Raw genomic sequence first — 25,253 nt, 5'->3', positions numbered from 1 at the left:
AAATTATTCATTCTTTTTATAGGTATTTTAGTTTTTTAAAGTCCATGTTTGCCTTACAAATAGGTATTCATATAGTTCTTGTGTTTTTATGTACCAGCTTACTTTCTTAAACACTAATGGTATAAAATGTTAACCATTTTCTCAACTATTTCTTCTGACGCCCCTTAACTAAACCTTTCTGAAGAGTCAGAGAAAAGCAGTCTGTTTACCTGTACATGTTGGTAGCTTCTACCTTCTTACTATTAAAAATCCATTTACTTAAAAATCTTTCTGTATGTATTTGTGCTTCTAACAGTCCTGAGAGAGCTGAGGGCAAAAGAATAATGATCGTGGTTCACAGCTCAGAAAGCAGGCTCATGGATGACTTTCCAGAATCACATGACAGCCACCGAGGACAGTTCTTGTCACACACCATGATGTCCCATTCATGCTGATGTCTCCTCTGTGCTTTCCCTGCTTCTCATCCCTCTGATACTGTGCACTATTACCCCGACAGGACACCCGTTACCAAAGTCAAATCCAGAGTCTTGTAGAATGATGCACAGCAAGGCCAGCAGTGTTCTGGAGGAAGCTTACCCAGATACCTCAGAAAGCTTTGCAAACCCATGAGAACTGTAATGCTGGAAGTCCGCCTCTGTCAGTCCCTGTTCTGTAGTTAAAAAGCAGGAAGAGAACCCAGGGTGCAGAGCATCCTAGAGCTCACGCGAACTCGCCTGCAAGTTTTGTCTTCCATGGATGCTGCAGTTCTTGAAGTAAGACTTGACAAAAAAACATGATTTCAAAGCCCTCTGTTGTGCATTATTAAGGAAATTTTTATTCTAAATTTCACTTTCTGATCATAAAGCATAAATTCACCATCACATTCATACAGGGCAATGTGATACAACAAAGAGAGCTTGGGGGTCAGAAGGCATGGGTGTAGGTTTCTGCTGTATCACTTAAATTTCATAAATTATTTTTAAGTATCAAGTGAACTTTATTGATATTAATAGTACCAGTCCTGGTTTCCAAGCATAGATATGTAGAACAAATGAGATATATCTGCTAAAGGGGTTATAAACACAAAAGAACTATATAAAATAATAAGTTGGGCTAGAGAGATGTCTCAGGAGTTAATTAAGAGTGTTTGTTACTTTTCCAAAAGTCCCAAGCAAACCCTCCAGCACTCAAACTGGCAGCTCACAGGTGACAGTTAACTCCAGCTCCAGGGGATCTGACGCTCCCTTCTGGTTTTTGTGAGTACTGCACACAAATAAAATCTTAAAAAAACAATTGAGTAAAATTTCATGCACTTGACAATTCAAGTTTCTACTGTGCATCTTGTGCTGTCAGGAGATGAAGGGCATTTTAAAAACAAATTTTATGCTGCCTGGGCCTAGTTCACATTGGTTTAGCTTCTAATCTAAAGTAGCTGTGACTAATTAAATGTTTTGAAGGGCATGCCTTGCAGGACATTCTCACACAGTAGTCTCTCCCAGTAGCTGTGACTCAGTAGGTAAGGGGCTCTTCCCTTCACTGATAGCTCTCCACATCCTTCGTGTGCTCCTCATCCTCTGCTCCTCATCCTCCCTGCTCCTCATCCTCTGCTCCTCATCCTCCCTGCTCCTCATCCTCCCTGCTCCTCATCCTCTGCTCCTCATCCTCCCTGCTCCTCATCCTCTGTGCTCCTCATCCTCTGCTCCTCATCCTCCCTGCTCCTCATCCTCCCTGCTCCTCATCCTCTGCTCCTCATCCTCTGCTCCTCATCCTCCCTGCTCCTCATCCTCCCTGTTCCTCATCCTCCCTGCTCCTCATCCTCCCTGCTTCTCATCCTCCCTGCTCCTCATCCTCCCTGCTCCTCATCCTCCCTGTTCCTCATCCTCCCTGCTCCTCATCCTTCCTGCTCCACATCCTCCCTGCTTCTCATCCTCTGTGCTCCTCATCCTCCCTGTCCCTCATCCTTCCTGCTCCTCATCCTCCCTGTTCCTCATCCTCCCTGTTCCTCATCCTCCCTGTTCCTCATCCTCCCTGCTCCTCATCCTCTGCTCCTCATCCTCCCTGCTCCTCATCCTCCCTGCTCCTCATCCTCCCTGCTCCTCATCCTCCCTGCTCCTCATCCTCCCTGCTCCTCATCCTCCCTGCCCCTCATCCACTCTTCCTTTTCTTCCCCACTCCCCCTTACCACCCAGCAGTGGTGGCAGGGAAAGACAGTCTAGTCTTGAACTTTCAGAAATTCTCCTGCCCTTGCCACCACATGCTGCAGTCTTGTTTTCCTTTGCAAAGTGAGAGAATCAAGCCCAACAGCTGTAAGTAGAAATAGTAGGAAAAGGTCCTTACCCAAGAACTGGAACATAGGGTGGGTATTTGTTTGTTGTTTGACACGGGTCTGGTGTAGCCAAAGCTGGCCTTAAACTCTTGACCTTCGCCTCACCCCCAAGGACTGAGATGACAGGTTGGCACTACCAGGCTGACTTTTAGCTGTTTCAGTAAACGTCTGTCTACAGTAAGCAGTGGTACACTTTAAAATCACCGCGATGCAACAGCAGTCAGAGCGTTTGAAAGTCTCACATCTTACATCCTCCCTCATCCTTTCCCTTAGTCATGCTTTCATGCCAGATTCAGCTGAGCTCTGGCAGGTGACCTCCAGGGGACTTAAAACCACAGCTAGCTGATGACAGTCTTTAAATTTAGATCAAATGAGATGTCTTTGAAGTCTCAAGAGTACTACTTAAGTATCACGTGGCCTGCTTGTGAGAGTATGGCTCTCAGACTGGCATTCCAATACAAAAGATGGAGCCTAGTAGAAAGTTAATGAAAAATAAAGTTTCACTGGAATTATTTACTCTTAAGATCGCTATTTCAGAGGGACCTTGATGGGCCATCTCCCTGCCTCTGGACTGGAACACACAAGGCATGTTGGCATTTGTGGGACTTTAAAAGACATTGGGGGGTGGGGAGGCTCCTTCCATAACTCATTCCAGAGTTTAAACACCCTCACTTCAGGAAATTCTTCCCTATATTTAACTTACAGCCCCCCTCCTGCGGTTAACACCCATTTCCGCTTTCTTCTGTCTTCAGTCAGGATGGAGAACAGCTGTCCAACATCCTTTGTGCTCAGACTTTCTGCCAGTGACAGTCTTTTGCTTGCTGGGGCTGCTTTCTCCTCTGCCAGCAAGTCTGATCCAGATTGAAGATATTTGCTTTTCATGTTTATGTCTAATTTCTGTTTGCTCCTCCTGATTATAAAGTAATTGTATCTACTCGATACAATGTAGACGATGTGAACAGTAGTAACATCTCCGACTGCAGAGATGGACTCTGTCAGGGCAGCCAGTTTTCAAGCCCTTTGTCTGTGTCAGGGCTCAGCAAACAGCGTGAGCAACAAATGCAGACAGCAGTTTTCTGGCAGCTGCATTTTATCAGGCAAAAGGAAACAGGTAAGTTAACTTTTAATAATATATTTGATGAAACTCAAATAAGATGCAAAATTATCTAGCTAAAATAATATCAATATCAACATACACTCACTAGTTTACATTTTTTAAAGATTTATATATTTACATGGATGTGTGCATACTTATATGTACCACATGTCCTGGTTCCTACAGAGAGGCCAGAAGAGGGCATTAGATCCCCTGCAACTGGAGTTAAGGTGTTCTAAGTGACCATATAAATGCTAGGAACCAAACCTAGTCCTCTGAAAGAGCAACCAGTGCTCTGAACCACTGAGTCTTTGCTCTAGGTCCTTAAAATGACTGATAGGATATTTTACCTTTTCTTATATAGCATGTCTTAGAATTGCCATACCTCAAATCAGAACAGCCATATTGAAAGCCCCAGGTACAAGTTATGTATGCACCATGAGCTCCATACAGTAATAAATCACAAAGTGGAAAGTTGAAGCTCAAGAAACAGAATGCTAGGTACCCACATACAGTTTGCTTTATAAGGCCTGGCTCCACAGCTGGGTACACACAGGTTGCATGTTCTTCAGTCTTAAACACCCTTCCCTCTCTAGCTCCCTGCCCCAACACACACACACACACACACACACACACACACACAGAGAGAGAGAGAGAGAGAGAGAAAGAGAGAGAGAGAGAGAGAGAGAGAGAGATGAATATGTCCGTGCTCTCGTTCTCACATTTTCTTCCCTCTCTTCTTTCCCTGATTAATGTCCTCCAAGGCCCCCATTAGATATAGCCTCTTCTGTAGAAGCTCCCAGATAGCTCTCTCTTCATTGTAACGTGCATAGCACACACTGAAGTGTTATGTTTATTATTTTATTCTCTGGCTACAGGAAACCTGGTAATGGTGGGGACCTTCTTTGTGCAACTCTTTACTCCAGAGCCTTACAGGCTGACAAGTAGCAGATATAGCTTCTGAGACATCTGCTGGAAACCTGTGTGGAAACACTAGTGCAATGCTGGGTCATAGAAGTCCAGCAGTCGGGGTGTGGCCAAGAGATTGCTCAGATGGGCGTGGTCAGAGGTGCTTCCAAGAAAGAAGCGGCACTTGGGTCAGGTTCTGGAGGGTGGTTATACTTAACTGAATGGGGAGAGAATTCACAGAAAAGCCACTCAAAAGGTCGCTATTTTTCAGCAGGCCTCCTTTACCACATGCTAACAAGGACTAGCAAGCAGGTAGCTGTCTCCAGAACTCATAATTACAGTACATTTCAAGAAGGCTTAGTAATAAGCTCTTTGTTGACCCAATCCCAAAATGACCACTGATCATTAATCCTCAGGTTTAAGCTCAGCTTAGACTACAATTCCTAGATTGTCAACTTCTGAGTTTCTGTTAAGTTCGTTCTCTGTGCTGCTTGCCCGGCAGTTCCCCAGTGAGTGAGTACTCAAGGTATGTCTTTGCAGCTAGCCAGATGTTACTAGGCCAAGAACCCCTCCATAGTCTCCCAACACCCCTAGGAGTCCAGACCCATTGTATTCTCCCGAGTTAAAAATGGGGAAGTTGAGGGCCTGAGGGACAAACTCACTCACAGATGGCACAGCCGTCAGACCACTAAGATGTGAACAGAGCCAGTGTGGAGTCCAGCTTTAATCCTCATTTAAAACAGCCCCTCTCTGTGTTTAGAATGATGTTCACTTCACATGCAGGATTCTCTACCTGCTGCTCTAGCAAGGGAATCCTGACACTGCTGCCTGCTGTTTTCATCAGGCCACAGGTTGCACCCTGGTGTCATCGTGGGCTCTCCATCCTTTGTTATGCTGCTAAAGCTGGGCTGGGCTGGGGCTCAGTAGTAGAGCATTTGCCTTCCACACGCCATCCCCAGTACAGCCAAAACAAAATGACAAACCAGAGTTCTGCTCCTAAAGGTGCAGACTTAGGCTCGCTTCCGTCTCCCCTTGTTCTTAGAAGGTGTTCTCACAGTCTTCTGCTGTGACTTACTCCATTTGCCTCTGGCTTCCACACAGCACGCTTTGCCTGTACCTGCTTCTGTGTCTCTGTTGCAGGTGCCATAAGCCTGTGGTGTACAGTCTTCTCTGTTCAGGCCCTATCAGCCTTCCCTCGCCTTTCCACCTGCATCTGCTTTCCCAGATCAGTCACTGTGTGTTAGGGGTGGGAGTGGGGGTGGGGATCCTTGCCTAAAACACATTGTTCTGGGCAACTGTTACTGTAACAAATACGTGAGAAAAATCAACATAAAAGGAAAAGGTCTGGGCTGGAAAGATGGCTCACAGGCTAAGAGCACTTGCTGTTCTTCCAGAGGACCTGTGTTCTAGCTCCAGCACCCACAGGTACCCATGGTGACTTGCAACCATCTATAACCCCAGCCCTAGCAGATCTGGAGCCCTCTTCTGGCCTCTGAGGGCCAAGTATACATCTGGCATCTATGAACATATTCATACATGTACTGGCCTGAGCTGCAGCTAGTGAAAAACTCTACTGGCCCTGAAGACCTTGGCTTTTTTCAGTTGATTTCTCTGTCACAGACTCTTATCCTGTGTTCACACCTACATGGTACATGTCTGAGGTAGTTGTGTGACATTTGTGTCTTGGGTTCTCTGACACATGCCTGATTCTCTCACTAGCTTTAAGCCCCATAAGAGCAGGAAGTGTGGCTTTTCCCATTGCTATTAGCTCCCAAGTCTAGTGCTTTGCCTGTGTGTAGTGGATACTCCGCGTACACTGAAGGTCAGTAAATGTGTTAGTTAATCATCCTGCTACTAAGCATGTGCTGTACCTCTTCAGTAGTGCAGTGGACATCAGAGGACCCCTAGAGCGCTCAGTCTGCTATGGAGCAGTAATTAACTGGGGATCAATTGTAACTCAGGGGACTCTGCTCAAGGCCACAGCACCCTCACTGTGATGGCAGTGATCTGGTTTTCTTTTAGAGCAACAGGCAGCTGAGTCCTGTGGTTGAGACCTTGTCAGGGTTTATTAGAAACCTGATGGTAGCTCAGCCTTAGCGTATCTTTCAAAAACTTCATTCCACAGTTTCTGTCATTGGCCTCCGGAGTCTCCCGCTTCCTTTAGCTCCTTTCCAAGGCTGGTTTTAAATTTTGAGAGCATTCTCAGGCCAGGGCTTTAATTTCCCTGCCGGGCTCCTTCTGTGGCTGGGTTCTGTGAGATTGTTGTTCCCCTCCCAATTTTCAGCATAAACAGTTTACTAGTCCCAGGTCTCACATGCTGTCCAGACACGGCACGGGGTCTCCAGCTGTCATTCCTGGACCTCTTTGCATGTTCTCTTGGAGGATGTTACTTACACACCACATAAATGACATCAAGATGGGCTATGTCTATTCCTGCAGACCATTTTATAGTCCCCCTCATGTCCGATGCCTGACTGAAATTTCAGTATATTAATTTGTCCTGATGTCCTAACGTGAAAGTTGATGGGTGATAGAGCAGACTTGACCGGTCCCAGGACCTCCCCGTGGCCCTGTGCAATCTCTGTGTATTTCCCATCCCAGAAGTTCAGCTTTGAGGAGAGCCGTGGGCAGGATGCTCTCTGCCCTCTGTCCCTAACCTGTGCTGGGTCTACTGATGGGGTCCTGTTGTCTAGGCCCAGGATGTTTGATGGCCGGCCCACCCCATCACATCCGGGATCTGATTGCTTCAGCTGCTTATTTTGTCCTCTGCCTGTGGGCTCTGTCTTCTCCAGATTCATCTTTCCATCACTGCTCAGTTGAAACCATCTAAAGGCTCCTTGTTCAGCTCTACCTTTTTATACTGTTTGCTTATTTTAGTCAGACTTTGGCAGAAATCCTTCTAAACAGAGCCCAGGGGAAAGGTGGCCACTGGCACACATTTCAGCCTGTGCTTTGGGCCCAAGATTGTTTCTATTTTTGTTTTGTTTGGAGTTTTTGTTAGCATTCAGGGCAAAGATTAAGCACTTAGACTTATCTGGTAATGGTGAGAGGCCCTTAGATCCCTTGCCTGTGGCCAGGAGACCCCTGCTTAATACTGTTAACCCTGCTCTCTCTCCTGGGAGATAAGATCTAGCTGTTAAATTTGGCTTCCACGGAAGGAGGCTGTGACTTCCACTTGATCAGAGAGAGGGAAGGGAGAAAGATAAATCCCACCCTTGGCTAAATTTTGAAAAGAGAATAGTAGTCTAATTTATGAAGGTTGTTTTGTTTTGTTTTAAACTAACTTTATGTCATAATTTCTTAGCTGCCAAAAGACGTAATCCTACCTCAACCTCGCCTTGGCAACCTGCTCTTGGCGCCGGGCGCAGCCCTGTCATTACTCTGCATTATTTTAGCAGTAATCTTTTAGAAGGTGAGAAACGATTATTGCTTTTTAGCACAGTTGACATGATATTGGCGCGGAGCGGTGCCGAGAGCTTCAAAACTGATGGCCGGACCCCAACCTAAACACCTCCAGATAGAGCCGAGAGGCTGCCGCTGCTGCAAGGGGGAGGGAAGATTGAACGTTATCTAAAAGTTCTCTCTCTCTCTCTCTCCTCCTCCTCCTCCTCCTCCTCCTCCTCCTCCTCCTCCTCCTCCTCCTCTTCTTCTTTCTTCTTCTTCTTCTTCTTCTTCTTCTTCTTCTTCTTCTTCTTCTTCTTCTTCTTCTTCTTCTTCTCTCTCTCTCTCCTTCTCTCTCTCTCTCTTTTTCTCTCTCTCTCTCTCACCCTCCCCCTTTCTTTCTGAACATCCCTGTCCCTCCTAGTTGTAGCTGTAGATTTTGGCTGGGATCCGGAGAATCAGGATTTAGTGTTTTGAGCAGCTGTGGTCTGATAATGTTCCTCAGAGGAAACATTTGCAGAGGGAAAACCTATCTGAGGCTGAGAGCTGTAGTCTCCCCCACTACTCAACAGGAGAGCCCCTGCTGTAGACAGATAAAATATCCTCGGTGAATCTGAACGAGAATGGGAGGAATCATTTTAAAATAAAACTGACCCAGCTTCATGAACTCTCTTGATGCAGTAACTTTTCATGGTTTTTCTTCGTTCCATTTTCTCTCTCCCTTCACAATTTACATGGCTTTGTAGCAGAATTAACTTCTGTCTTGTAATTGGTGAGAATACCTCACAGCATTCAGAGCTCTAAGAAGAAAGACTAGGAATGCCCATTCACTGGCCTAAACATGTTCCCCTGATTCTTGACCCCCCTCAAGGGGAAGAAGAGCAAATGGTGGCCCTGGGACCTTGGTCAAGTTCTTGACCTCCATGTAGCAATTTCTTCCTGTGTAAGTGGGGGTGCTGTTTGCTGTGTGACACTGTATAGATGTGTGGTGTTGTGTAAAGCTGCTGACAGGGTGCTTACACATAGCCCGTCATGGTGTGAGCTTTGTGAGCTTGGTAACTACCTGTTTGTTGTATGCAGAGTTTTTCTTTAACTCCTCGCTTAGTCCTTCTATTTGGTTTTTGTTTCCTGGGTGTTTGCTTGTCTGTTTTGTTTGTTTTTAAATTCACTATATAGCCCTAGCTAGCCTGGGCTCACTAATAACACCCCAGGCTGGCCTCGAGCTTCTGGGCCTCCTGTGTCTTTTAAGATAGTACAGTGAGTGCCCAAGGATGTGAAGAGAGAGTATGGATCCCTGGAGCTGTAGTTACAGGCAGTTGTGAGCCTTCTAACATGGGTGCTCAGAACAGAACTCTACACTTCTTTTGAAAAGCACCAAGTGCTTTAACCACTGAGCTGTCTTTCCAGCTCCTGTTGGTGGTGGTAGTATTTTGAGGCAAGGTCTCACGTATTCCAGGCAGGCCTTGAACTCAGTAAGTATGCTGCTGGGGATGACCTTAAACTTTTAATCCTACTGCCTCTACCTCCCAAGTGCTGGGATTATATGCCTGTGCCACCACTGCCAGTCATGCACTGTGGTAACCAGTTCACGGAAGGGCAGAGACAAGCAGAAGATGAGAGTCAGTTCTTGGGCTAGACCTTCCTACTGGAGGCTTTCTCTCTTCACCACTTCTCTTCAAAGAAGAATCTGGCTTCTGTCAGAAACGGCACGGAGAGAGGTGGTGGGACAAGGACGGTAGAGTTGAACTGGGCTGTGACAGGCTGGTGGCACCACAGGTTCACGTACAGATTATTAAATTGCTGGCCATGGTCGTCTTGACTTAAGTCAGGGAAATAGAGGTTTTCCTTTTTACAAAAATCTCTCTGTGAGCTAAATATATAGAGAAAAACGGTGCTTTGGGGGTTTGGGGACAATTGGAATGTAGACCTCAAAGGATTCTGGGAAGTTCTTGTAGTCCCTAAGCAGCTGGCAGATCATCTAAATAGGACATTTTAAGCATTTCTCCTTTATTCAAAGCTTTCTTCACCTCATACTTCAAGAGAGAAGACACTGCCCACTCACCACAGGCAAAGTTTGTTCATTGATTCAGTACTGGGTTTTCCTCAACTCTCTGACCCTCACAACCACCTCGATACCTTGTTTTGTTGGTTTCTGTTTTGTTTTAGTTGGGAGTTTCCTGAGATGGTGTCTCAAATTTGCTATGTAGCCTGGTCCTTCTACCTCCGTCTCCTAAGGGCTGGATTAGAGACGTGCACTACCCCCGCCCCCAGCTTAGCCAAGGAATTTAAGTGTGTTGCCTTACTTAGTCTTCAGCAAGGTCGATAATCTTGCTTATGGAAAGGGAAAAACTGCCCCTGGTCATGTAACCAATAAATGGGGAAGTTGTACCCTAAATAGTCTAACAGCCCTGGAGTGGGGTCCAGGCCTTTGAACATCTTTTCTCCAGGGAACAGTCTTTACATAAAGCTGTGAAGACCAGGGAAGGTGACTGACTTGGATGATGCGGCTCCCACAGTGAGAAAGGCAGCCACCACCTTCATCTAGGAGAACCCAAACCTGTGTTCTCTTTGACCTTTAGCTCCAAGCCACTTGGCTCCTTCCCATTCTGATGCTTGGCCCTTGAAGTCCTTCCTGTCCCACAGCTAGTGCTTGCTGTCCAGTCGCTTAGCTGCCCCTGACAGGCTGGCCATTTCACAGACTCTGCCTTTTTGTTTTCCGCTAAACTATGCCCAATTAGGATAGCTTTAACTGTTGTATTGTGGTTTGTTTGTTTGTTTGTTTTAATAAATTCTAATTTTAACATTAAACCCCAGGTACAGTGTTACTAGTCTGAATGCATAGCAAGCCAGAAAACTCATTCTCTCAGGGCAAGTGACTGAGGAGAGGAGGCAGACTCAGTGAGCTTACCTGAACTTCAGACTCTGCACCCAAAGTCTAGGGCTCAGAATTCCCAGGGCCCTTAGCAGGGGCTGGGTGTCAGGAAGAATGACCATGTTTCTTGCTAGACCCTTTCTGATGCTCTGGGGAGGTTTTGTCCCTCTCCCTCTGCCTTTTACCCATGTCCCACGGTAAGCGTCAATGCTCTCATCAGTAAGCTGTATCCACAAGCTCGCTCACGCTCGTGCTCTCTCTCTCTCTCTCTCTCTTTCTCTCTTTCTCTCTGTGTGTGTGTGTGTGTGCATGTGTGTGATGTGAGTTTAAGTGTAGAAGTTATTTTTAATCACAGTTTACATAATGTACAATTTTTACTTTATAAGCAAATTGTCAATACCATTTAAAAATTGGTCACAATTAGTAAACCTGAGTTTCAGACTCTTTAATCAGATAAAAATAGTCATAAAGTAAGACTATAATCAGGCAAAAAGTACCTTAAATAAAACCTGATCATCTGTAGTTTTTAGTAAGTTGTTAGTATTTCTTATTGCTGCCCTTTTTACTTAATATTTACTTATTGGGCAAGTTTTTTAAGTTGCCCCCACCCGCCCTGCCGCCAAACCCTGTGGATCCCAGGATCACACTCAGATCATCAGCCTATGAGATATGAACAGCCGTTTGTTTTCTGACAGTAAAAAGTTTAGAAACATCCTAAAAATGAGGGAATAATTAAATAAATTACAGCATTCCATTCATTAAAGCAGCCTTTTAAAATGATATTTACCCAGAGGTTTTAATAACATATGACAGCAGGATACAGAATTATGTGGGTTTTTTTTTTAATTAAACATACATAAAATTGAAGTTTAAAAGGAAAACATCCAAAATTAATAGTGGTTACTTGATGGGTAATAGTTTATGATAGGGTTTTTTATATGTAGTTTATATTTATGTTGCTTTCCTGCAAGTATAAATTACTGTGATAATTAAAAATACATGCATCCTTAATGTATAATTTTAATGCCATCATGTAATGCCTTAGCTATTCAGAGTTCAGCTATCTTAAAAGTTTGAAATATCACTAAGATTCTGAATGTAAAAACACCCATTCTGAGTGGCTAACATTAATCTTACAAAGTCCACATGTAACGCATGTCTGCTGTCTGAGACTTCCGTTAGTTCAATGCACAGAGCTCACAACAAAACCTAGTGCACCTACCGTGCACATGCTCACAGGCACGCTGCACGCAGTCCCAGGCGACGGTTTAGAAGATCAGGGAAACCAGTCAGTGAGGCCTGTAGCCACAGGAGGGACAGGACAACCCATGCCCTGTACCCAGAGGCCTGAGAATCCTGCGGCTCTCCACTCCATCCGTGCTTCATGATGGGGTTCATACCCGTAGCCCAGTCAGCAAGAAATGTCTTTTTTGTTCTGCTTTTTAAAATTGTGTAAAACACTTTAACATTTAAACCTTTTAACGTTTTTCATCTCACAAAGCTCAAAACTAAGAGGGAAAAGGCAAAAGTTGGCTAAAACGGTAAGCGGTCCTCGCTGACTCTCAGAAGTGACTGACAGTGTTTTACTCTGGACTGCTGGTACTCTTGCCTCAGCCTCCCACAGGTTGCTAGGACTACAGATGTATTTCATCACATCCGGCTTCATCTTACCATTTCCATGAGAACATGTTTTCTGATAATTTTCCAGTTTTATGTTAGACATTTTCATTTCCTGAGCTCCTCCTGTAAGTACCTGAGTGATCCAGAGAAGAATGTCACAGAGGATTCAGAAAATGCCCAAGTCTGCCCACACATGAGAGAGGAATAAACAGCCAGGCTTTGAGTCTGTGTCACTGACGCCTCAGCTGTGGTGTGCAGCCGTGTCCCACTGATCTCAGGATGCACACGGATGGGAGAATTGGAACATAATGTCAGCATGGGCTGTGGGCTCAGACGGAGTCTAGGATAGCTGTGCTCATTAGCCTTCAGCAGCCAACCCCCTCACCAGCCTGCCTTCTGTGTCAGAAGCACGGGCTCCAGGGGCTAAGGACTTAACAGAAGGGTGCTGAGGAAGACTCTTGCTCCTTTCCCATTGTAGCTGCAGGGAGCAAAATCACATCACTTCTCTGTTGTGCAGAGTCCAGGAGAGCTGAGGGGAAGTGTAAAACATCAGTGAGGGCCTTAGGATGCATTCCTGTGCCTACACAGCTGGCTGTGTCAGGATGCATTCCTCACACCTACCTTTGTCAACAGAGGAGCAGAGACAGAAGTGAGGGGCCAGGTGCCAGAGCCACACAGAGAGTATCAGGGCCCTCACCCTTCAAAGCCAAAGGCTGTGAAGTGCCAGTGGTTACACCCAGTGACCTCTCTTACAGCAACCTGTGTTGATCTTGTCCATCCTGAGTCAACAGGCTGAGGGATGCTGGTACTGTCTGATGCAGGACCATTTGGAGAGTAAAACAAGGTTGGCCAAAAACACATAACTAAGCCAGTCACAGTGGGCTTGACAACACAGTAACTGGAAACCTAGACAGAGACCATCAGGGTTTGCTCAGTTTGGTTCTGTTCTTTCTTAGGAACAGTCATTAGCTGGTCCACTTGCCCAGTTTGATATATATCTCAGGGACCACTTATTATGAAGCTCACTGACACCATGCTATGGCTGAGCGAGATGTGGCAGGCCACTGGAGGGACACCTCGTGAGAAAAGACCAAAAGACCATGGCATAATACAGAGAAGGAGCAGCGAGCAGCAAGCGAGCAGCCATGTGGCTGCAGGCTTGGCTGTGCACACAGGAGGCACTGTTGGTCCCTTGTTTTGTGTCAGCACTTAACTGACGTTGTAATTTGAAAGTAATGTTGCTAAAATAATTGGAAACGTCCTTTGGCAGGAGTGGAAGCCCCTGAAGGCTCCCTCTCACTTCTGCCAGTCTCCTCTGGCAGACCCAGCATAGGTTGTAGCCAGTTGTGCTATTGTTTCAATCCTACCTAGTGGCAAGCCCGTAACCTCTGTGTGTGTCCTCTCCTGAAGGACAAGAGTCAGACAGTCTGCCTCCCTCGGCCTTTGTGTCGTCTGCTGAGAAGGCTGTTTTGAAGCTACTCTCCCCCTGCACAGTAACATCTATAACTACACTTGACGCCCCCTGCAGGCTCTGCTGGCATCAACGCCCCTTGCAGGCTCTGCTGGCAGCCATGGCTCATGGTCTGTGGCTCTGCTCCATTAACTGATGGTTATTTATTGTTTCAGATTTACTCTACTTTCTTGACAATGACTTTGTAAGGCCCAACTGAAATGATACACGTAAAGTTACTAAAGAAACTGTAAAGTTTTGTGTGGCTGGACAATGATTATTTTTCCTGGCTCAAAGTAGGCACTGAAGACCAAGTATTATAAAAACGTATGTGACCAGCCTTGTAAAAGAGAAGCCATTTCCTGTGGTGATGTTTTATTAAAGAGGAAGAAGGGTTCCCTCGATGCTTTCTGTGTGGTTCTCTTTTGCTGGGTGATGAGTACTGAGTGTTGGAAAGGCCATCCATCAGCAAGTTACCATGGCAACTCTTCTTGCGTGAGCACTTTTCATAGGATTGAATAGTCACGGTCGGAATGGGAGCCCTGAGGGCCCGGCAGCATTCACAGAAATGGCTGGGCCCATCACACGTTTCTGTGTAGCTTCAGTGTAACCAGAGCCTTCAGTTCTTCCCCAAGTGGCATGGTTTCTGTCCCTCATCCTACCTTGGGCACTCTTGTCTTAAATACATTGAATAAATTTGTATCCTCCTAGAAGGAAGTCACCAAAGTGAGACCCTGCAGGTTTTGTGTTGTTTCTTGATTTAAACGCTATAACAAATACCATCTAAGGTTGATAGTAATCTAATTCTCTGCTTGGGTATTTGTTTTTGATTTCTTTAATCTCAGATCTAAAATATATTGTTTCCAGTTTCTGGTCCAGAAGATAACCTGAGTTTTAAAGCAGAAAGTAACTTCTCATTTTTGTTTGTCTTCTAGTGATAGACATCACATCTCCAATGCCATCCCCGTACCGAAGAGACAGAGCTCCATGTTTGGGGGTGCAGATGTAGGCTTCTCTGCAGGTGTCCCTTCACCAGATAAAGTACATCGAAAACGGGCCAGCTCAGAGAATGAGAGACTCCAATACAGAACCCCCCCTCCCAGCTACAACTCAGCATTGACACAGCCTGGGGTGGCCACGCCCACCTTGGGAGACTCTGAGAGGAAGGCCACCCCACTGTCCTCCTCACTGGACACCTCCCTGGACTTCTCCAAAGAAAGTAAGAAGACAGGAGTAGACCTGGGCAACGGTGTAAGTGGAGACCACGGACATGCGGACTCCAGCCAAGAACAGGGGGAGGCCCTGCCTGGACACCTGGCAGCCATAAATGGCACTGTGCTTCCCAGTGAGCAGGCTGGCCCTGCCAGCACCCTGCTGCCAGGCCCGTGCCACCCGGCCCCCTCAGCTGAGCTCTGCTGTGCAGTGGAGCAAGCAGAGGAAATTATCGGGCTGGAAGCCACAGGCTTCACCTCAGGGGACCAGCTTGAAGCACTCGGCTGCATCCCGGTGGACAGCGCGGTGGCGGTGGAGTGTGATGAGCAGGTGCTGGGAGAGTTTGAAGAGTTCTCTCGGAGGATCTATGCCCTCAGTGAAAACGTGTCCAGCTTCCGCCGGCCTCGAAGGAGTTCTGACAAGTGAGGCGAGCAGTCAGACTATAGGACCAGGGCAGAGCCCCTGCCCTCCACCAGGCCTGAGCTGCACTTAGCCTTTTTAATAATTCCGACACAAATGGGTGTCAGTGGAGCAGATTCCTCAGAAAGGCTGACTTTGGGAACAGAGGGGATTCAGGGTCATTAGGTACCAGTGGGGCCAGTCCATGAGATTTGCTTTCCAGGCCAGGGTCACCTCTTGCTTACAGCTCAAGTCATGTTATAGGCATTTGTCTGCGCTTTATTTACACTTCTGTGTTCTCCTCAGAGGGAAGATGATAATATATGTAACAGAATGAGCTCACCTTCAGTTTCAAGTAAGCATCCGCCCTCTTCATCGTTTGTAAAACTTTACAAAATGGAATATTCAAGAATGACTTTCCACCAAGAGGCCTGTGCCATCCATTAGCTTGATGAATAAATAAGAAACGAAGTGGTGGTCTGTGTCCCAGGCCCTCGGCCCCGAGCACCATAGTCAGCCTGCAGACCCACTGTGGGGTGGTCTGTGTCCCAGGCCCTCGGCCCCGAGTACCATAGTCAGCCTGCAGACCCACTGTTGCCCTGCTTTCTCAAGATGGGCCATGCATCCTGAAAGCTGGGCCGGTAAATCCACTAATCCAAAACCAGCAGAAATGATGTTCTGTCTCTGTCTAGTGTGCCATACCCTGATGAAAAATTGTCCTATGGTGGATCCCAGGCAACACTCAGAAACCTCATGGTTACCACAGTCAGATGAGATGGCAGCCAGCTTCCTTTGGGGCCAAAGTTTTTATGTGGTCCAAAATTGGGCACACCTCTGGCAATATACACCCCAGATAAAGACCCCTAGATATAAATCCTGTTAACTTATTACATTTCAGTCAGAAGGAAGCCATTATATATGACAAAGTATAGGTAGAGTCAGGCAAGGATGTCCAGTGTGCAGACTGCGAGAGATAGTTGGGTTAAGAGACTAGATAAAGTGTAGACGTGTGCAGTGTCACGATGTTCAATTATGTTTTCCAGGTCCATTGTTCTTACACATTGAGATTCCATTTGCTGTTGCATATACATTATGTACCCACAGACATTGCCTCAGGGTTGCAAGCTCTTAAAAGAAAAATTTATCCACATATCCATGTATTGTAAAGAAAAATAAAAATTGAATTTACTTCACTTGACCTGATTTCCCCCCCATTTTGTTTTATTTTGTTCTTTTCCCCTCTAAACCTACATCTCTTCATGTTACCTCATGACAGGGCTATCCTGAGCTAAAGCCATGGCTGTATCTCAGCTGCTGCTGTCAGTTTCATCTGAGTTTACATACTGTGACAAGCGAGACATACTTCACAGCTATATTCCCCATAGTTGTCCCAGGTGGCTCCTTAACACGCTGGTCTCACAGACACATCGTGTTACGGCCACGCGTTCCTGGGCCCAGCTTTCCTTAGCAGCCATATTGCCAGATGAACTAATCAGTACCACTATTTCCAGATAGTAAATGAACAGACTTGTTACAAAGCAGACAGCCCTCCTGCTTTTTGCTTGGTCTGGGAAGTCCACTTCATTCCATTTGTGGGTGAGAGAGGCTTCTTCACAGGGTGTTGTCATTTGGAGTCAAAGCAGGTGGAAGACTTCGCCATCTTGGACAGAGAGATGCTGTGGAATCCTGGGGGAGATGGCATCTCCAAAAGGTAAAGGTGTTTGAAGGTCATTGCTGATGCAGGTGGAAGGTGAGTCCCATGTGACCTGTGACTGCCACCTGAGGCTCCATGCTGATGCATTTACGCTCACCTTCTAGTCCCCTGACCCTGACATGCATCGGAGGGCTCTGAGGTCTTCCCATTGCTCTCTGCCTTGTGAACTTCCTAAGTGTGGGCTGTGAAGTTACTTCCACAGCTCGACCTCTTGCATGGGCTCACGTTGCTCTGAGCTGATCGGTTCTGCCCATATTCTCAGCATGCCCACGCTGTCAGCCATGTATGCATCTACATGCTGCTCAGCTTGCAGCCAGGATTGGCATCCTTTGGTACTTGCTGTGACCTGGGTGGAACACACCTCCAGCAGCTACAGAGTCTATGTCACCTCTGTTTACTGTGGCCAAGGCCAAATTCCCTAATGATCTTACCTCCTACCGATCTTTCTAATTAGTCTTACGAGTTATAAAAGATAATGGTAACAGAATTTGCTTGGAAGATAGAGATTGAAATGGAGGACTCACTGCTGTCCTTTCCTGGTCCCCTAAGAGCCCCTTGCCTTTTCACATGGTTGAGACAGTTCTGAGCCTGCACAGATCATAAATGAAAATCTAATTGTGTTTTCTCTCTCCATTTCCCCTAAGCCACATTAAAAATTCCAGAGACATTTTTTTCTCCCTCAGAATATTAGTGTTGGAAGGTTGTACCCAGCTCTTTAGCATTTCTAATGGTACCCATTTATTCTGACCTAACTGGTTATTTAGATAAGTTTTAAACCACCACCGACAATAGATGGCATGAGAAGCTGGTCTGTTGGTAATTGGAAGAAAACGCAGCATCTGTATTTATAAAATAAAATTGAGTAGTATTTATTTTGAGAGTTAGAAGTATATGTGATTTCCTGTGAGTCCTGTCTTCTCCTGTTTTGAATTCCATATTGAAGCTGAGTTAATTCTGAAAACCTTGTTCTTAAGCAATCAACCAGGCACTCATGGGTCATCAAATCCACTCTGCACACATGTGGGTGCTGGGCTGGGCAAAGTGTATGCAGATTGCTAAGCCTTAACCCCTGCTGCATTCTCTCATCAGCAGTTATGGCTATGTTAGCTATTCCTTAAAACTCACTGTGTGGGCTTGGAAAACCTCAGGCATCGAGTGGGTATGCTGCTTGCCTCATTGCTATGACAGAAGCAACTTGATTAAGAGAGAAGAGGTTTTACTTAGACTCACAATTCCAGCACACAGCCCTTCATGGCAGATAAGTCTACTTCAGCAGGTCCTTGAGACAGCCGGCCACATGCAATCAGGAAGCAGAGAGTGACAATGGGTGTCTGTCTTCAGCCCCCTTGCTTCTTTTTTTTTTTTTTCAGTAAATTGGTGCCTCCCAATGTTAAAGTGGGTCTTTCTACCTCAGTTAATCTAATCTAAATAATCCCTCCCAGGTATGGCCCAAGGCTAGACCCCTGTGTGATTGACAGTATTAACCATTCTCCAGGTATATGCACTGGGTGGCTGCAGCACCAGTTCCTGAGACCAGACATGACACTAGAGCTGGCTGAGGCTAGTTCCAGACGCTAGTAACCAAGTGGTGGCTTCTTTCCTCTTTCTGCATGTGAAAAAGTACACTCTTGTTGACTGTGTCCTTGGTGTACATGCTCAGTAGAGTGCTGGGTGACACAGAGCAGCTGTCTCTTCAGACCCATGGCAACCCGTCACCTCTACATCTGGAAGCTATAACCCTCACCACATCATCGAACATTTAAGGATTTATTTTTCCTTTTGGTTTTTTGAGTCAGGGTTTCTCTGTGTAGCTGGCTGTCCTGGGACTTGCTCTGTAGATTAGGCTGGCCTCAGACTCATAGAGATACATCTGCCTCTTGCCTCCCAAGTGCTAGGATTAAGGGAATGCACCACCACACCCTGGCTCTATTTCTTAATCTATAAAAAGAAAAAAAAAAAAAAAAAAAAAAAAAACTAGAAAAAGAGCCAGCAAGATGGCTTCATGTGAGAGGTCCCTACCACCAGGCTTGATGATATGAGTCTGATCCCCAGAACACTCATGATGTGTCCCAAAACAGGTCCCAAAAGTTGCCCTCTGACCACCACACTCATACACTCATGCATGCCTGCACAAACAAGCTTGTGGGCTTTTTGGATTTTTTTTTTTTTTTTTAATGCTGGAAAGAGCCTTGCCCTTGCCAGCCAACACTGTGCCATGTTCCTTTGTCCTGTGGGATGCTGCGTTGCTGTGGTGGTATGGGTGCCCAAGCTTCATCATCAAGTTCCCCGCTGTGGCTTGGGCACAGTCACTTCCTCTCCAAATCTGGTTCTGAATCTGTGAAAATGGGATAATGTCCCAGCCAGTGTTAGCAGGGTCAGAAAAGACAAACAATTGAACAAAGGTGCTCGTGTTATTGTTTGTTTTTCAAGACAGGGTCCTGTGTAGCCATCCTGGAACTCACAATGTAGACCAGGCTGGCCTGGAACTCACAGAGATCTGGCTGCCTCTGCTTCTGAATACCACTATCAAAGGTGTGCGCCACCACGCTCAGTACTTACTTTTCAACCAAGCACCATTGGAAGGAATTCGCCATTCAACGGGGACATTGACACAGGCATCTGAGTTCTGCACAGATGTGCTGAGGGAACAGACACAGCTGCCATGTGACCTTCCCAGCTTACCTTGCTTCAGGTTTCTGGTGGGACCTGTCCAGATGAGTTTCTCTGTCCCTGCAGCCACAAATGTCCTTCAGGCCACCCTCTGACACTCCTTATCTGCTGAATTGGTCCCCAGAGCTGGGATTTTTCAAAGTAGCTCATTTTCTCTTTTTCAACTTGTAGCATATCTAATTACAGTTTTGTAGGTAGACAGCTCAGCCTTGTGGATTTTAAATGAATGGAAGATATGTCTGTAATATAAGGCCAGCAGAGTCAGCAACCCAGAGAAACAATGAGAAGGAAACATTCTTACAAATTGTCCTCCTATCTCCATGCAGGCTGTGGCAACACAGAAAGCATGAGCAAGAAATGTAATAATTATTGCAACAGAGGCTAAGAACAGTGGCAGAAAGGACAACTCTGCACAGCAGACAGGTGCCAGAGGAAGGGACTCTTCAGAGCTTGCTATACAATTCCATAACCCAAGAAGAGTCCCTGGCTCTGTGACTCAGGAAGGCACAAACCTTCTCGAGCCCGTTCGCTCCATCATCAGCCAGGGGTGGGCTGAGCTGCTGGAGGCTCCTCTGACAATAGCAGAAAGTTTATACTCACTCTTCAGAGCAAGCCTCCTGCTGCCTTGCTAGGCAGAACATAGGAGGACAGGAGAAGATTCTATGTCCAACCATTTTGCCTGTGTTGTGAGGAATTGGAGGCTAAGCCATCCAGTGGCAGCCTGCCTGAACAAGGTTTGTAGATGCTAGAACAGTCACCACCCCACCGTCTACTTAGATGTACAACAATTAGTAATGACTTTTTAAAAATCACCTTGGGAACTGGGGAGGTGGCTTTGTGGACAAATGCTTAGCGCACAGCATGAGGACCTGGGTTCAATCCCCAGCACTGGTGTAAAAAAGCCCAGAGCCAGGAAGGCAGATGGGGGCTCAATGGCTGAGCTGTCTAGGTTAACCTGCCAAGTTCAAAGCCAGTGAAAGACACTGCCTCAAAAACCAAGGTGATGAGCTGGTGAGGTGGCTCAGCAGGTCAAAGGGCTGGCTGCACAGGCCTGATTACCCGAGCTCGGTCCCTGGATTCCACAGTGAAAGGAGAAAATTGACTCCTGAAAGCTGTCCTCTGACTATGCACACATGTGCCTTGATACTCAGGGGGCTGCATTCATGTACACACATCACACATACACACACACACACACACACACACACACACACTAAAAGAGAAGTCGGAAATGAAATCAAACAGGGCTGCTAGCCAGGTAAGAAGCAACATCAATGACATTGCTGGGGACATGTCTTCATGCAAGTGACTGCACTGCACACCAAGCCACAGAAAGCCACAGCCACAACTTGAGAAATCTGCCAGGCATGTGGCTGAGGAGGAAAGTCTCCAACCTGCTCATGAGTGAATAAGTCGGGGCAGGAGTTCAGGAGCTGGGTCTGCAGCTGGGGTTGGGCAGAGGATCCAGGGTCAGCAGGAGACAGCAGCCCAGGTTAGGACAGGGAAGGTGTGCAAAGAGACAAGGGGGGCTGTGACGCCCTAGCAGGGTCGTGGGTGTGAACAGGAGGCAGGATAGGACATGGCCTTGGAGACCTCCAGGAGTCATTTCAGAGAGGGGGAGACACCAGGAGGCAAAGACAGACAGTGGTCAGAGGAGATGGAGACAGGAGCACAGTCAACCCTGTGACATGGAGACAGGAGCACAGTCAACCCTGTGACATGGAGACAGGAGCACAGTCAACCCTGTGACATGGAGACAGGAGCACAGTCAACCCTGTGACATGGAGACAGGAGCACAGTCAACCCTGTGACATGGAGACAGGAGCACAGTCAACCCTGTGACATGGAGACAGGAGCACAGTCAACCCTGTGACATGGAGACAGGAGCACAGTCAACCCTGTGAGAGGCAGAGTTGTAAAGAGATACAAAAAGTTAGAGGATGTGGGAGAGGAGTGAGAGATGGGGGAATGAATGCTACGTAGAAGGAGACAATGACTGAGAGAAGGTTCTAGAACATAAGGCCATGAGAGGAGTGAAGCCCAGTGAAGTAATAAGAAGACAGGGAGAGTCAGTCAGAATGACTATGCTTCTGCATAGACCTGGTGACCAAGGGCAGAAAGTCTGAGAGGGGCCTGATTTGTGTCTGAGGCTCCATGGTGGGAGCATCCCAAGGGTGTCTGAGGACTGCATGATGGGAGCACCCCAAGGGTGTCTGAGTACTACATGGTGGGAGTACCCCAAGGGTGTCTGAGGACTCCATGACAGGAGCACCTCAAGGGTGCCTGAGGACTCCATATGTTTGGGGTATGGTGGGAGTACCCCAAGGGTGTCTGAGGACTCCATGACAGGAGCACCTCAAGGGTGCCTGAGGACTCCATATGTTTGGGGTATGAAACCGCAGTTTGGGGAGGAGGTTGTTGGTCTAGGGGCTGTCCACACCAGGGGATCCCTTTGGATTAAACAGCCTCTTCTCCAGGCTCTCCCAGCCACCTCCTGCCTCCTCCCCACACACTTTGACTTGTCCGCAACACAACCAGTCTCTCTGAGACTTCCACTTTGCTGTGTACATTTTTTTGTTTTTTTTTTTATTAAGATTTATTTATTTATTTATTGTGAATACACTGTCTCTGTCTTCAGAGACACCAGAAGAGGGCATCAGATCCCATTACAGATGGTTGTGAGCCACCATGTAGTTGCTGGGAATTGAACTCAGGACCTCTGGAAGAGCATTCAGTGTTCTTAACCGCTGCTGTGTACATCTTAAATCAGCTCACTAAATAGTCGACTTCTCTTAGGAAAATGGAGTGAAAAGATTCAGAGAGGGTGCACAGAACAGCCTCTTGATACTCTGCAGCCCGTGAGGCATGAGCAAATCCAAATGAGGACCACTGAAATATGTCGTGACAGGAGGTGCAGCAGCATCCAGGAAATACTCCTGGTCAATGGTTGTCTTTTAGTGTGACCACACCCTTCTGCACTGTGCAGTGCCAGAGGTTCAAGCCACACACAGCTCTTACATAATTGAAAAGTGCCGGCTAAGGTGAGCTGTGAGTGGCTGGCTCCGGAGACAGGCATTCAAAAAGAATATAAATGCTTCCGTTCTAACTTCTTGTTTTCCGTTAAATATATCATTACGACTTCATCTGTTTCTTTTTGCCTCTTAGAAATATGGCTCTCAGAGGCTGCAGAGAGGCTGCAGTGCAAGTAGGAAGACATGAGTTCAGATCCCCAGCACCCAAGTAGAAGCTGGGACCGGAGCAGAGTAGAGAGCTGCACATCTGCAATCCCAGTGCTGGGGTGGGAGAAACAGGCGGCTCCCAAGGACTGACGGGCCAGCCAGTCTAGCTCCAGTGAGGGACCTGGCAGAAAACAGAACATAAAGGAGGACACCGGATGCCAACCTCTGGCTTTCAACTCTCCTGCACACAGGCAACTATGTCCTGTGTGCATATGCATATGCACGCACACACACGTGTGTACTCATGCACACGCATGTGCACACACACTGCCAAAAATGTTAAATCTCTGGTTGTGACTCACACTTGCAACTCAGTTCACTCACCATTAGCCAGCAGCACGTCTCTCAGCTTCAAGGAATGCAGGGACAGAGACCACATCACCACCTGGAGCATGCAGCCAGGAAATCCCAGGCACAGCGGGAGTGCAGACTGGGCCTTATTTCCCCATAAACACGGGACAAGGAGAAAGTAACAGAAGAACCCCAATAAAAAAGACATTTCGGGCGTGTAGAGATTCAGCTCAGTGGAGAGTGCTTGCCTAGCATGGGCAAAACCCCAAATTCTGACCCCAGCATCAAAACAAGACAAGATGGGGCGGGTGAACAGCAAGCGAGTCTGTGTAAATCCCACTGTGGATCTTGTTTGAACCCTATAAACTAACAACATGTAAACACTGGCTAATACTAAAGACCTGTCATTTTTTAGGTATGATACTGTAATAGTATAGGGTTTTGCTTTTGGTTTTTTTTTTTTTTTTAAGTCTCTGTTGCTTGGAGATACTAAAATATTTACAGATGAATGTTTCTATCTGGATCAGGTAGACCTGAGCCAACGCTGGTAACTAACGCAGGATTGGTGGTGGTGAGCGACAGGTAACTGGAAGTGTTTGCTCACCTGCCTTCCAGCCCCCCCTATGCTGAGCCTCTTGTTCACAGAATGTCCCTGCCATGTCTCCACTTAGATAGTCCCTTCCCTAGGCCACAGCAACCTCTGCCTGTCCACAAGGCTGAGTTCATCTGTCAAGTTTTCTCTGCAAAGTCCTCCCCACAGTGCTCCCTGTCTGTGCTCCTCAAGCCAGATCATCTGTCTGTGTCTGTCAGTCTGTGTCCCTCCCCAGGCTGTGTTTCCATTTCTGTTCTTTGTTCTCTGTCTGTCAGCCAGGACCCCCTGAGCTCCCTGGAGGCAGGCACCCCATTTAAAAGCTCAGGTAGGAAAAGCTGAGATCAGGGGAGGTGTGCTGAGTCCCCAGGTTACAGACAAGGCCCAGGGAAACTGGCTTTAAACAAGTTCACAGAACTCAAGTGACACAGCTAGGACTTTAAGCTAGAAACTGGGGCGTCTCTCTTTTCCACAGAGCTGCAGCCACAATCCCATTCATTCATTCATTCATTCATTCAGTGCTGGTTCGGTGCCCTCTGTTGGTCTGGCCCTTAGACAAACAAATCTCTGAGAGTGTAGCAGTGACAGTGACGTGAGTTCTTGGAGAATCAGACTTTCTCAGCTCTGGTAGCTTAACCTGGGGACTAAGGTGTCTGAGCTCACAGTCTCACACTGCACAGGAATAAGGAAGGTAAACAAAGAGAAGTTTATTATGAAAAATTCAGGAAAAAAATCCAAGGAGGAGGCATTGTCCCAGCAGGAGCAGACCTTCTTGCTTCTGCATGGCTCAGGCATCTCCTCTCTGGTTCAGCAATCAGAGCCCCCAACCCCCAGGCCTCACCCACTCTGACCCAGGTACAAGGCTTCAGACAAGAGTCCCTCTGTCCTGTACTGTCCTGTCCTGTCCTGTCCTGTCCACAGCAGGCTCACCTGGATGGCTGATGCTGCCTCTCTTCCATGGGTAGGGGTAGGGTTCTGTGGTTTTCCCTCATCAAGCCTCTCAGGCCCTTGGGGGGCTCGGCCACCTCCCAGTCCCCTCTTTTCTCTCTGTGAGAGGGGCCTTGGCCTAACTGCTGGGCAGGATCTCCTTCAGGGACCTGCATGGATCCCCTGGGCAGGCTGTTCCCTGTTTAGAGCCTAGTGGGGGACAGGAACATGGGAAGAGGGAATCTTCCCAGGCTCCCCCAGCCCTCCCACTCTAACTCACACTGCAGCTGTGCGCGGCTCCGCTTCCTCTAGAGGTGAAAACATTCTCCTAGCTCACCAACAGGGTTAGTTAGCACTTCTAGACTCCGCCCCACAGTTACCTGGCAACAACCAGGTGTGCCAGACTCAGTATAAAAGGGGCTGCTTGGCCCTGCACTCTCTTCTCTTCTGCTCTTGCTCTGTCCCCTCTTCTCCTTCTCTCCTCATTCCCCTCCCCTTTCTCTCCATATATTCATGGCCTGCCTCTACTTACTCTCTCTCTCTCTCTCTCTCTCTCTCTCTCTCTCTCTCTCTCTCCCT

General features: G+C 47.0%; 1 protein-coding gene and 1 long non-coding RNA gene across 6 annotated transcripts in view; one reads left to right on the top strand and one right to left on the bottom strand.

Moving 5' to 3' along the window:
* Uvrag (UV radiation resistance associated) overlaps positions 1–16,442 on the top strand; it is a 251,710-nt gene extending 235,268 nt beyond the window's left edge. For all 5 annotated transcript variants that reach the window (XM_076938617.1, XM_076938594.1, XM_076938584.1 and 2 more), the window contains one exon: positions 14,569–16,442. In XM_076938617.1, the coding sequence (XP_076794732.1) occupies positions 14,569–15,271 (703 nt within the window). In that variant the 3' untranslated portion in view covers positions 15,272–16,442. The remainder of the gene's footprint in view (positions 1–14,568) is intronic.
* Positions 16,443–18,975: 2,533 nt separating this feature from the next.
* Positions 18,976–24,975, bottom strand: LOC143443127 (uncharacterized). Its single transcript, XR_013111877.1, has 3 exons — positions 23,192–24,975; positions 19,641–19,867; positions 18,976–19,293 (listed from the first exon to the last, which is right to left on the bottom strand). It is a non-coding gene; the product is annotated as an uncharacterized LOC143443127 (long non-coding RNA).
* Between the last annotated feature and the right edge of the window lie 278 nt (positions 24,976–25,253).

The sequence above is a fragment of the Arvicanthis niloticus genome, chromosome 1 (assembly GCF_011762505.2).
Source record: "Arvicanthis niloticus isolate mArvNil1 chromosome 1, mArvNil1.pat.X, whole genome shotgun sequence".
NCBI classification, from domain to species: Eukaryota; Metazoa; Chordata; class Mammalia; order Rodentia; family Muridae; genus Arvicanthis; species Arvicanthis niloticus.
This window is presented reverse-complemented; position numbering and strand designations above follow the sequence as displayed.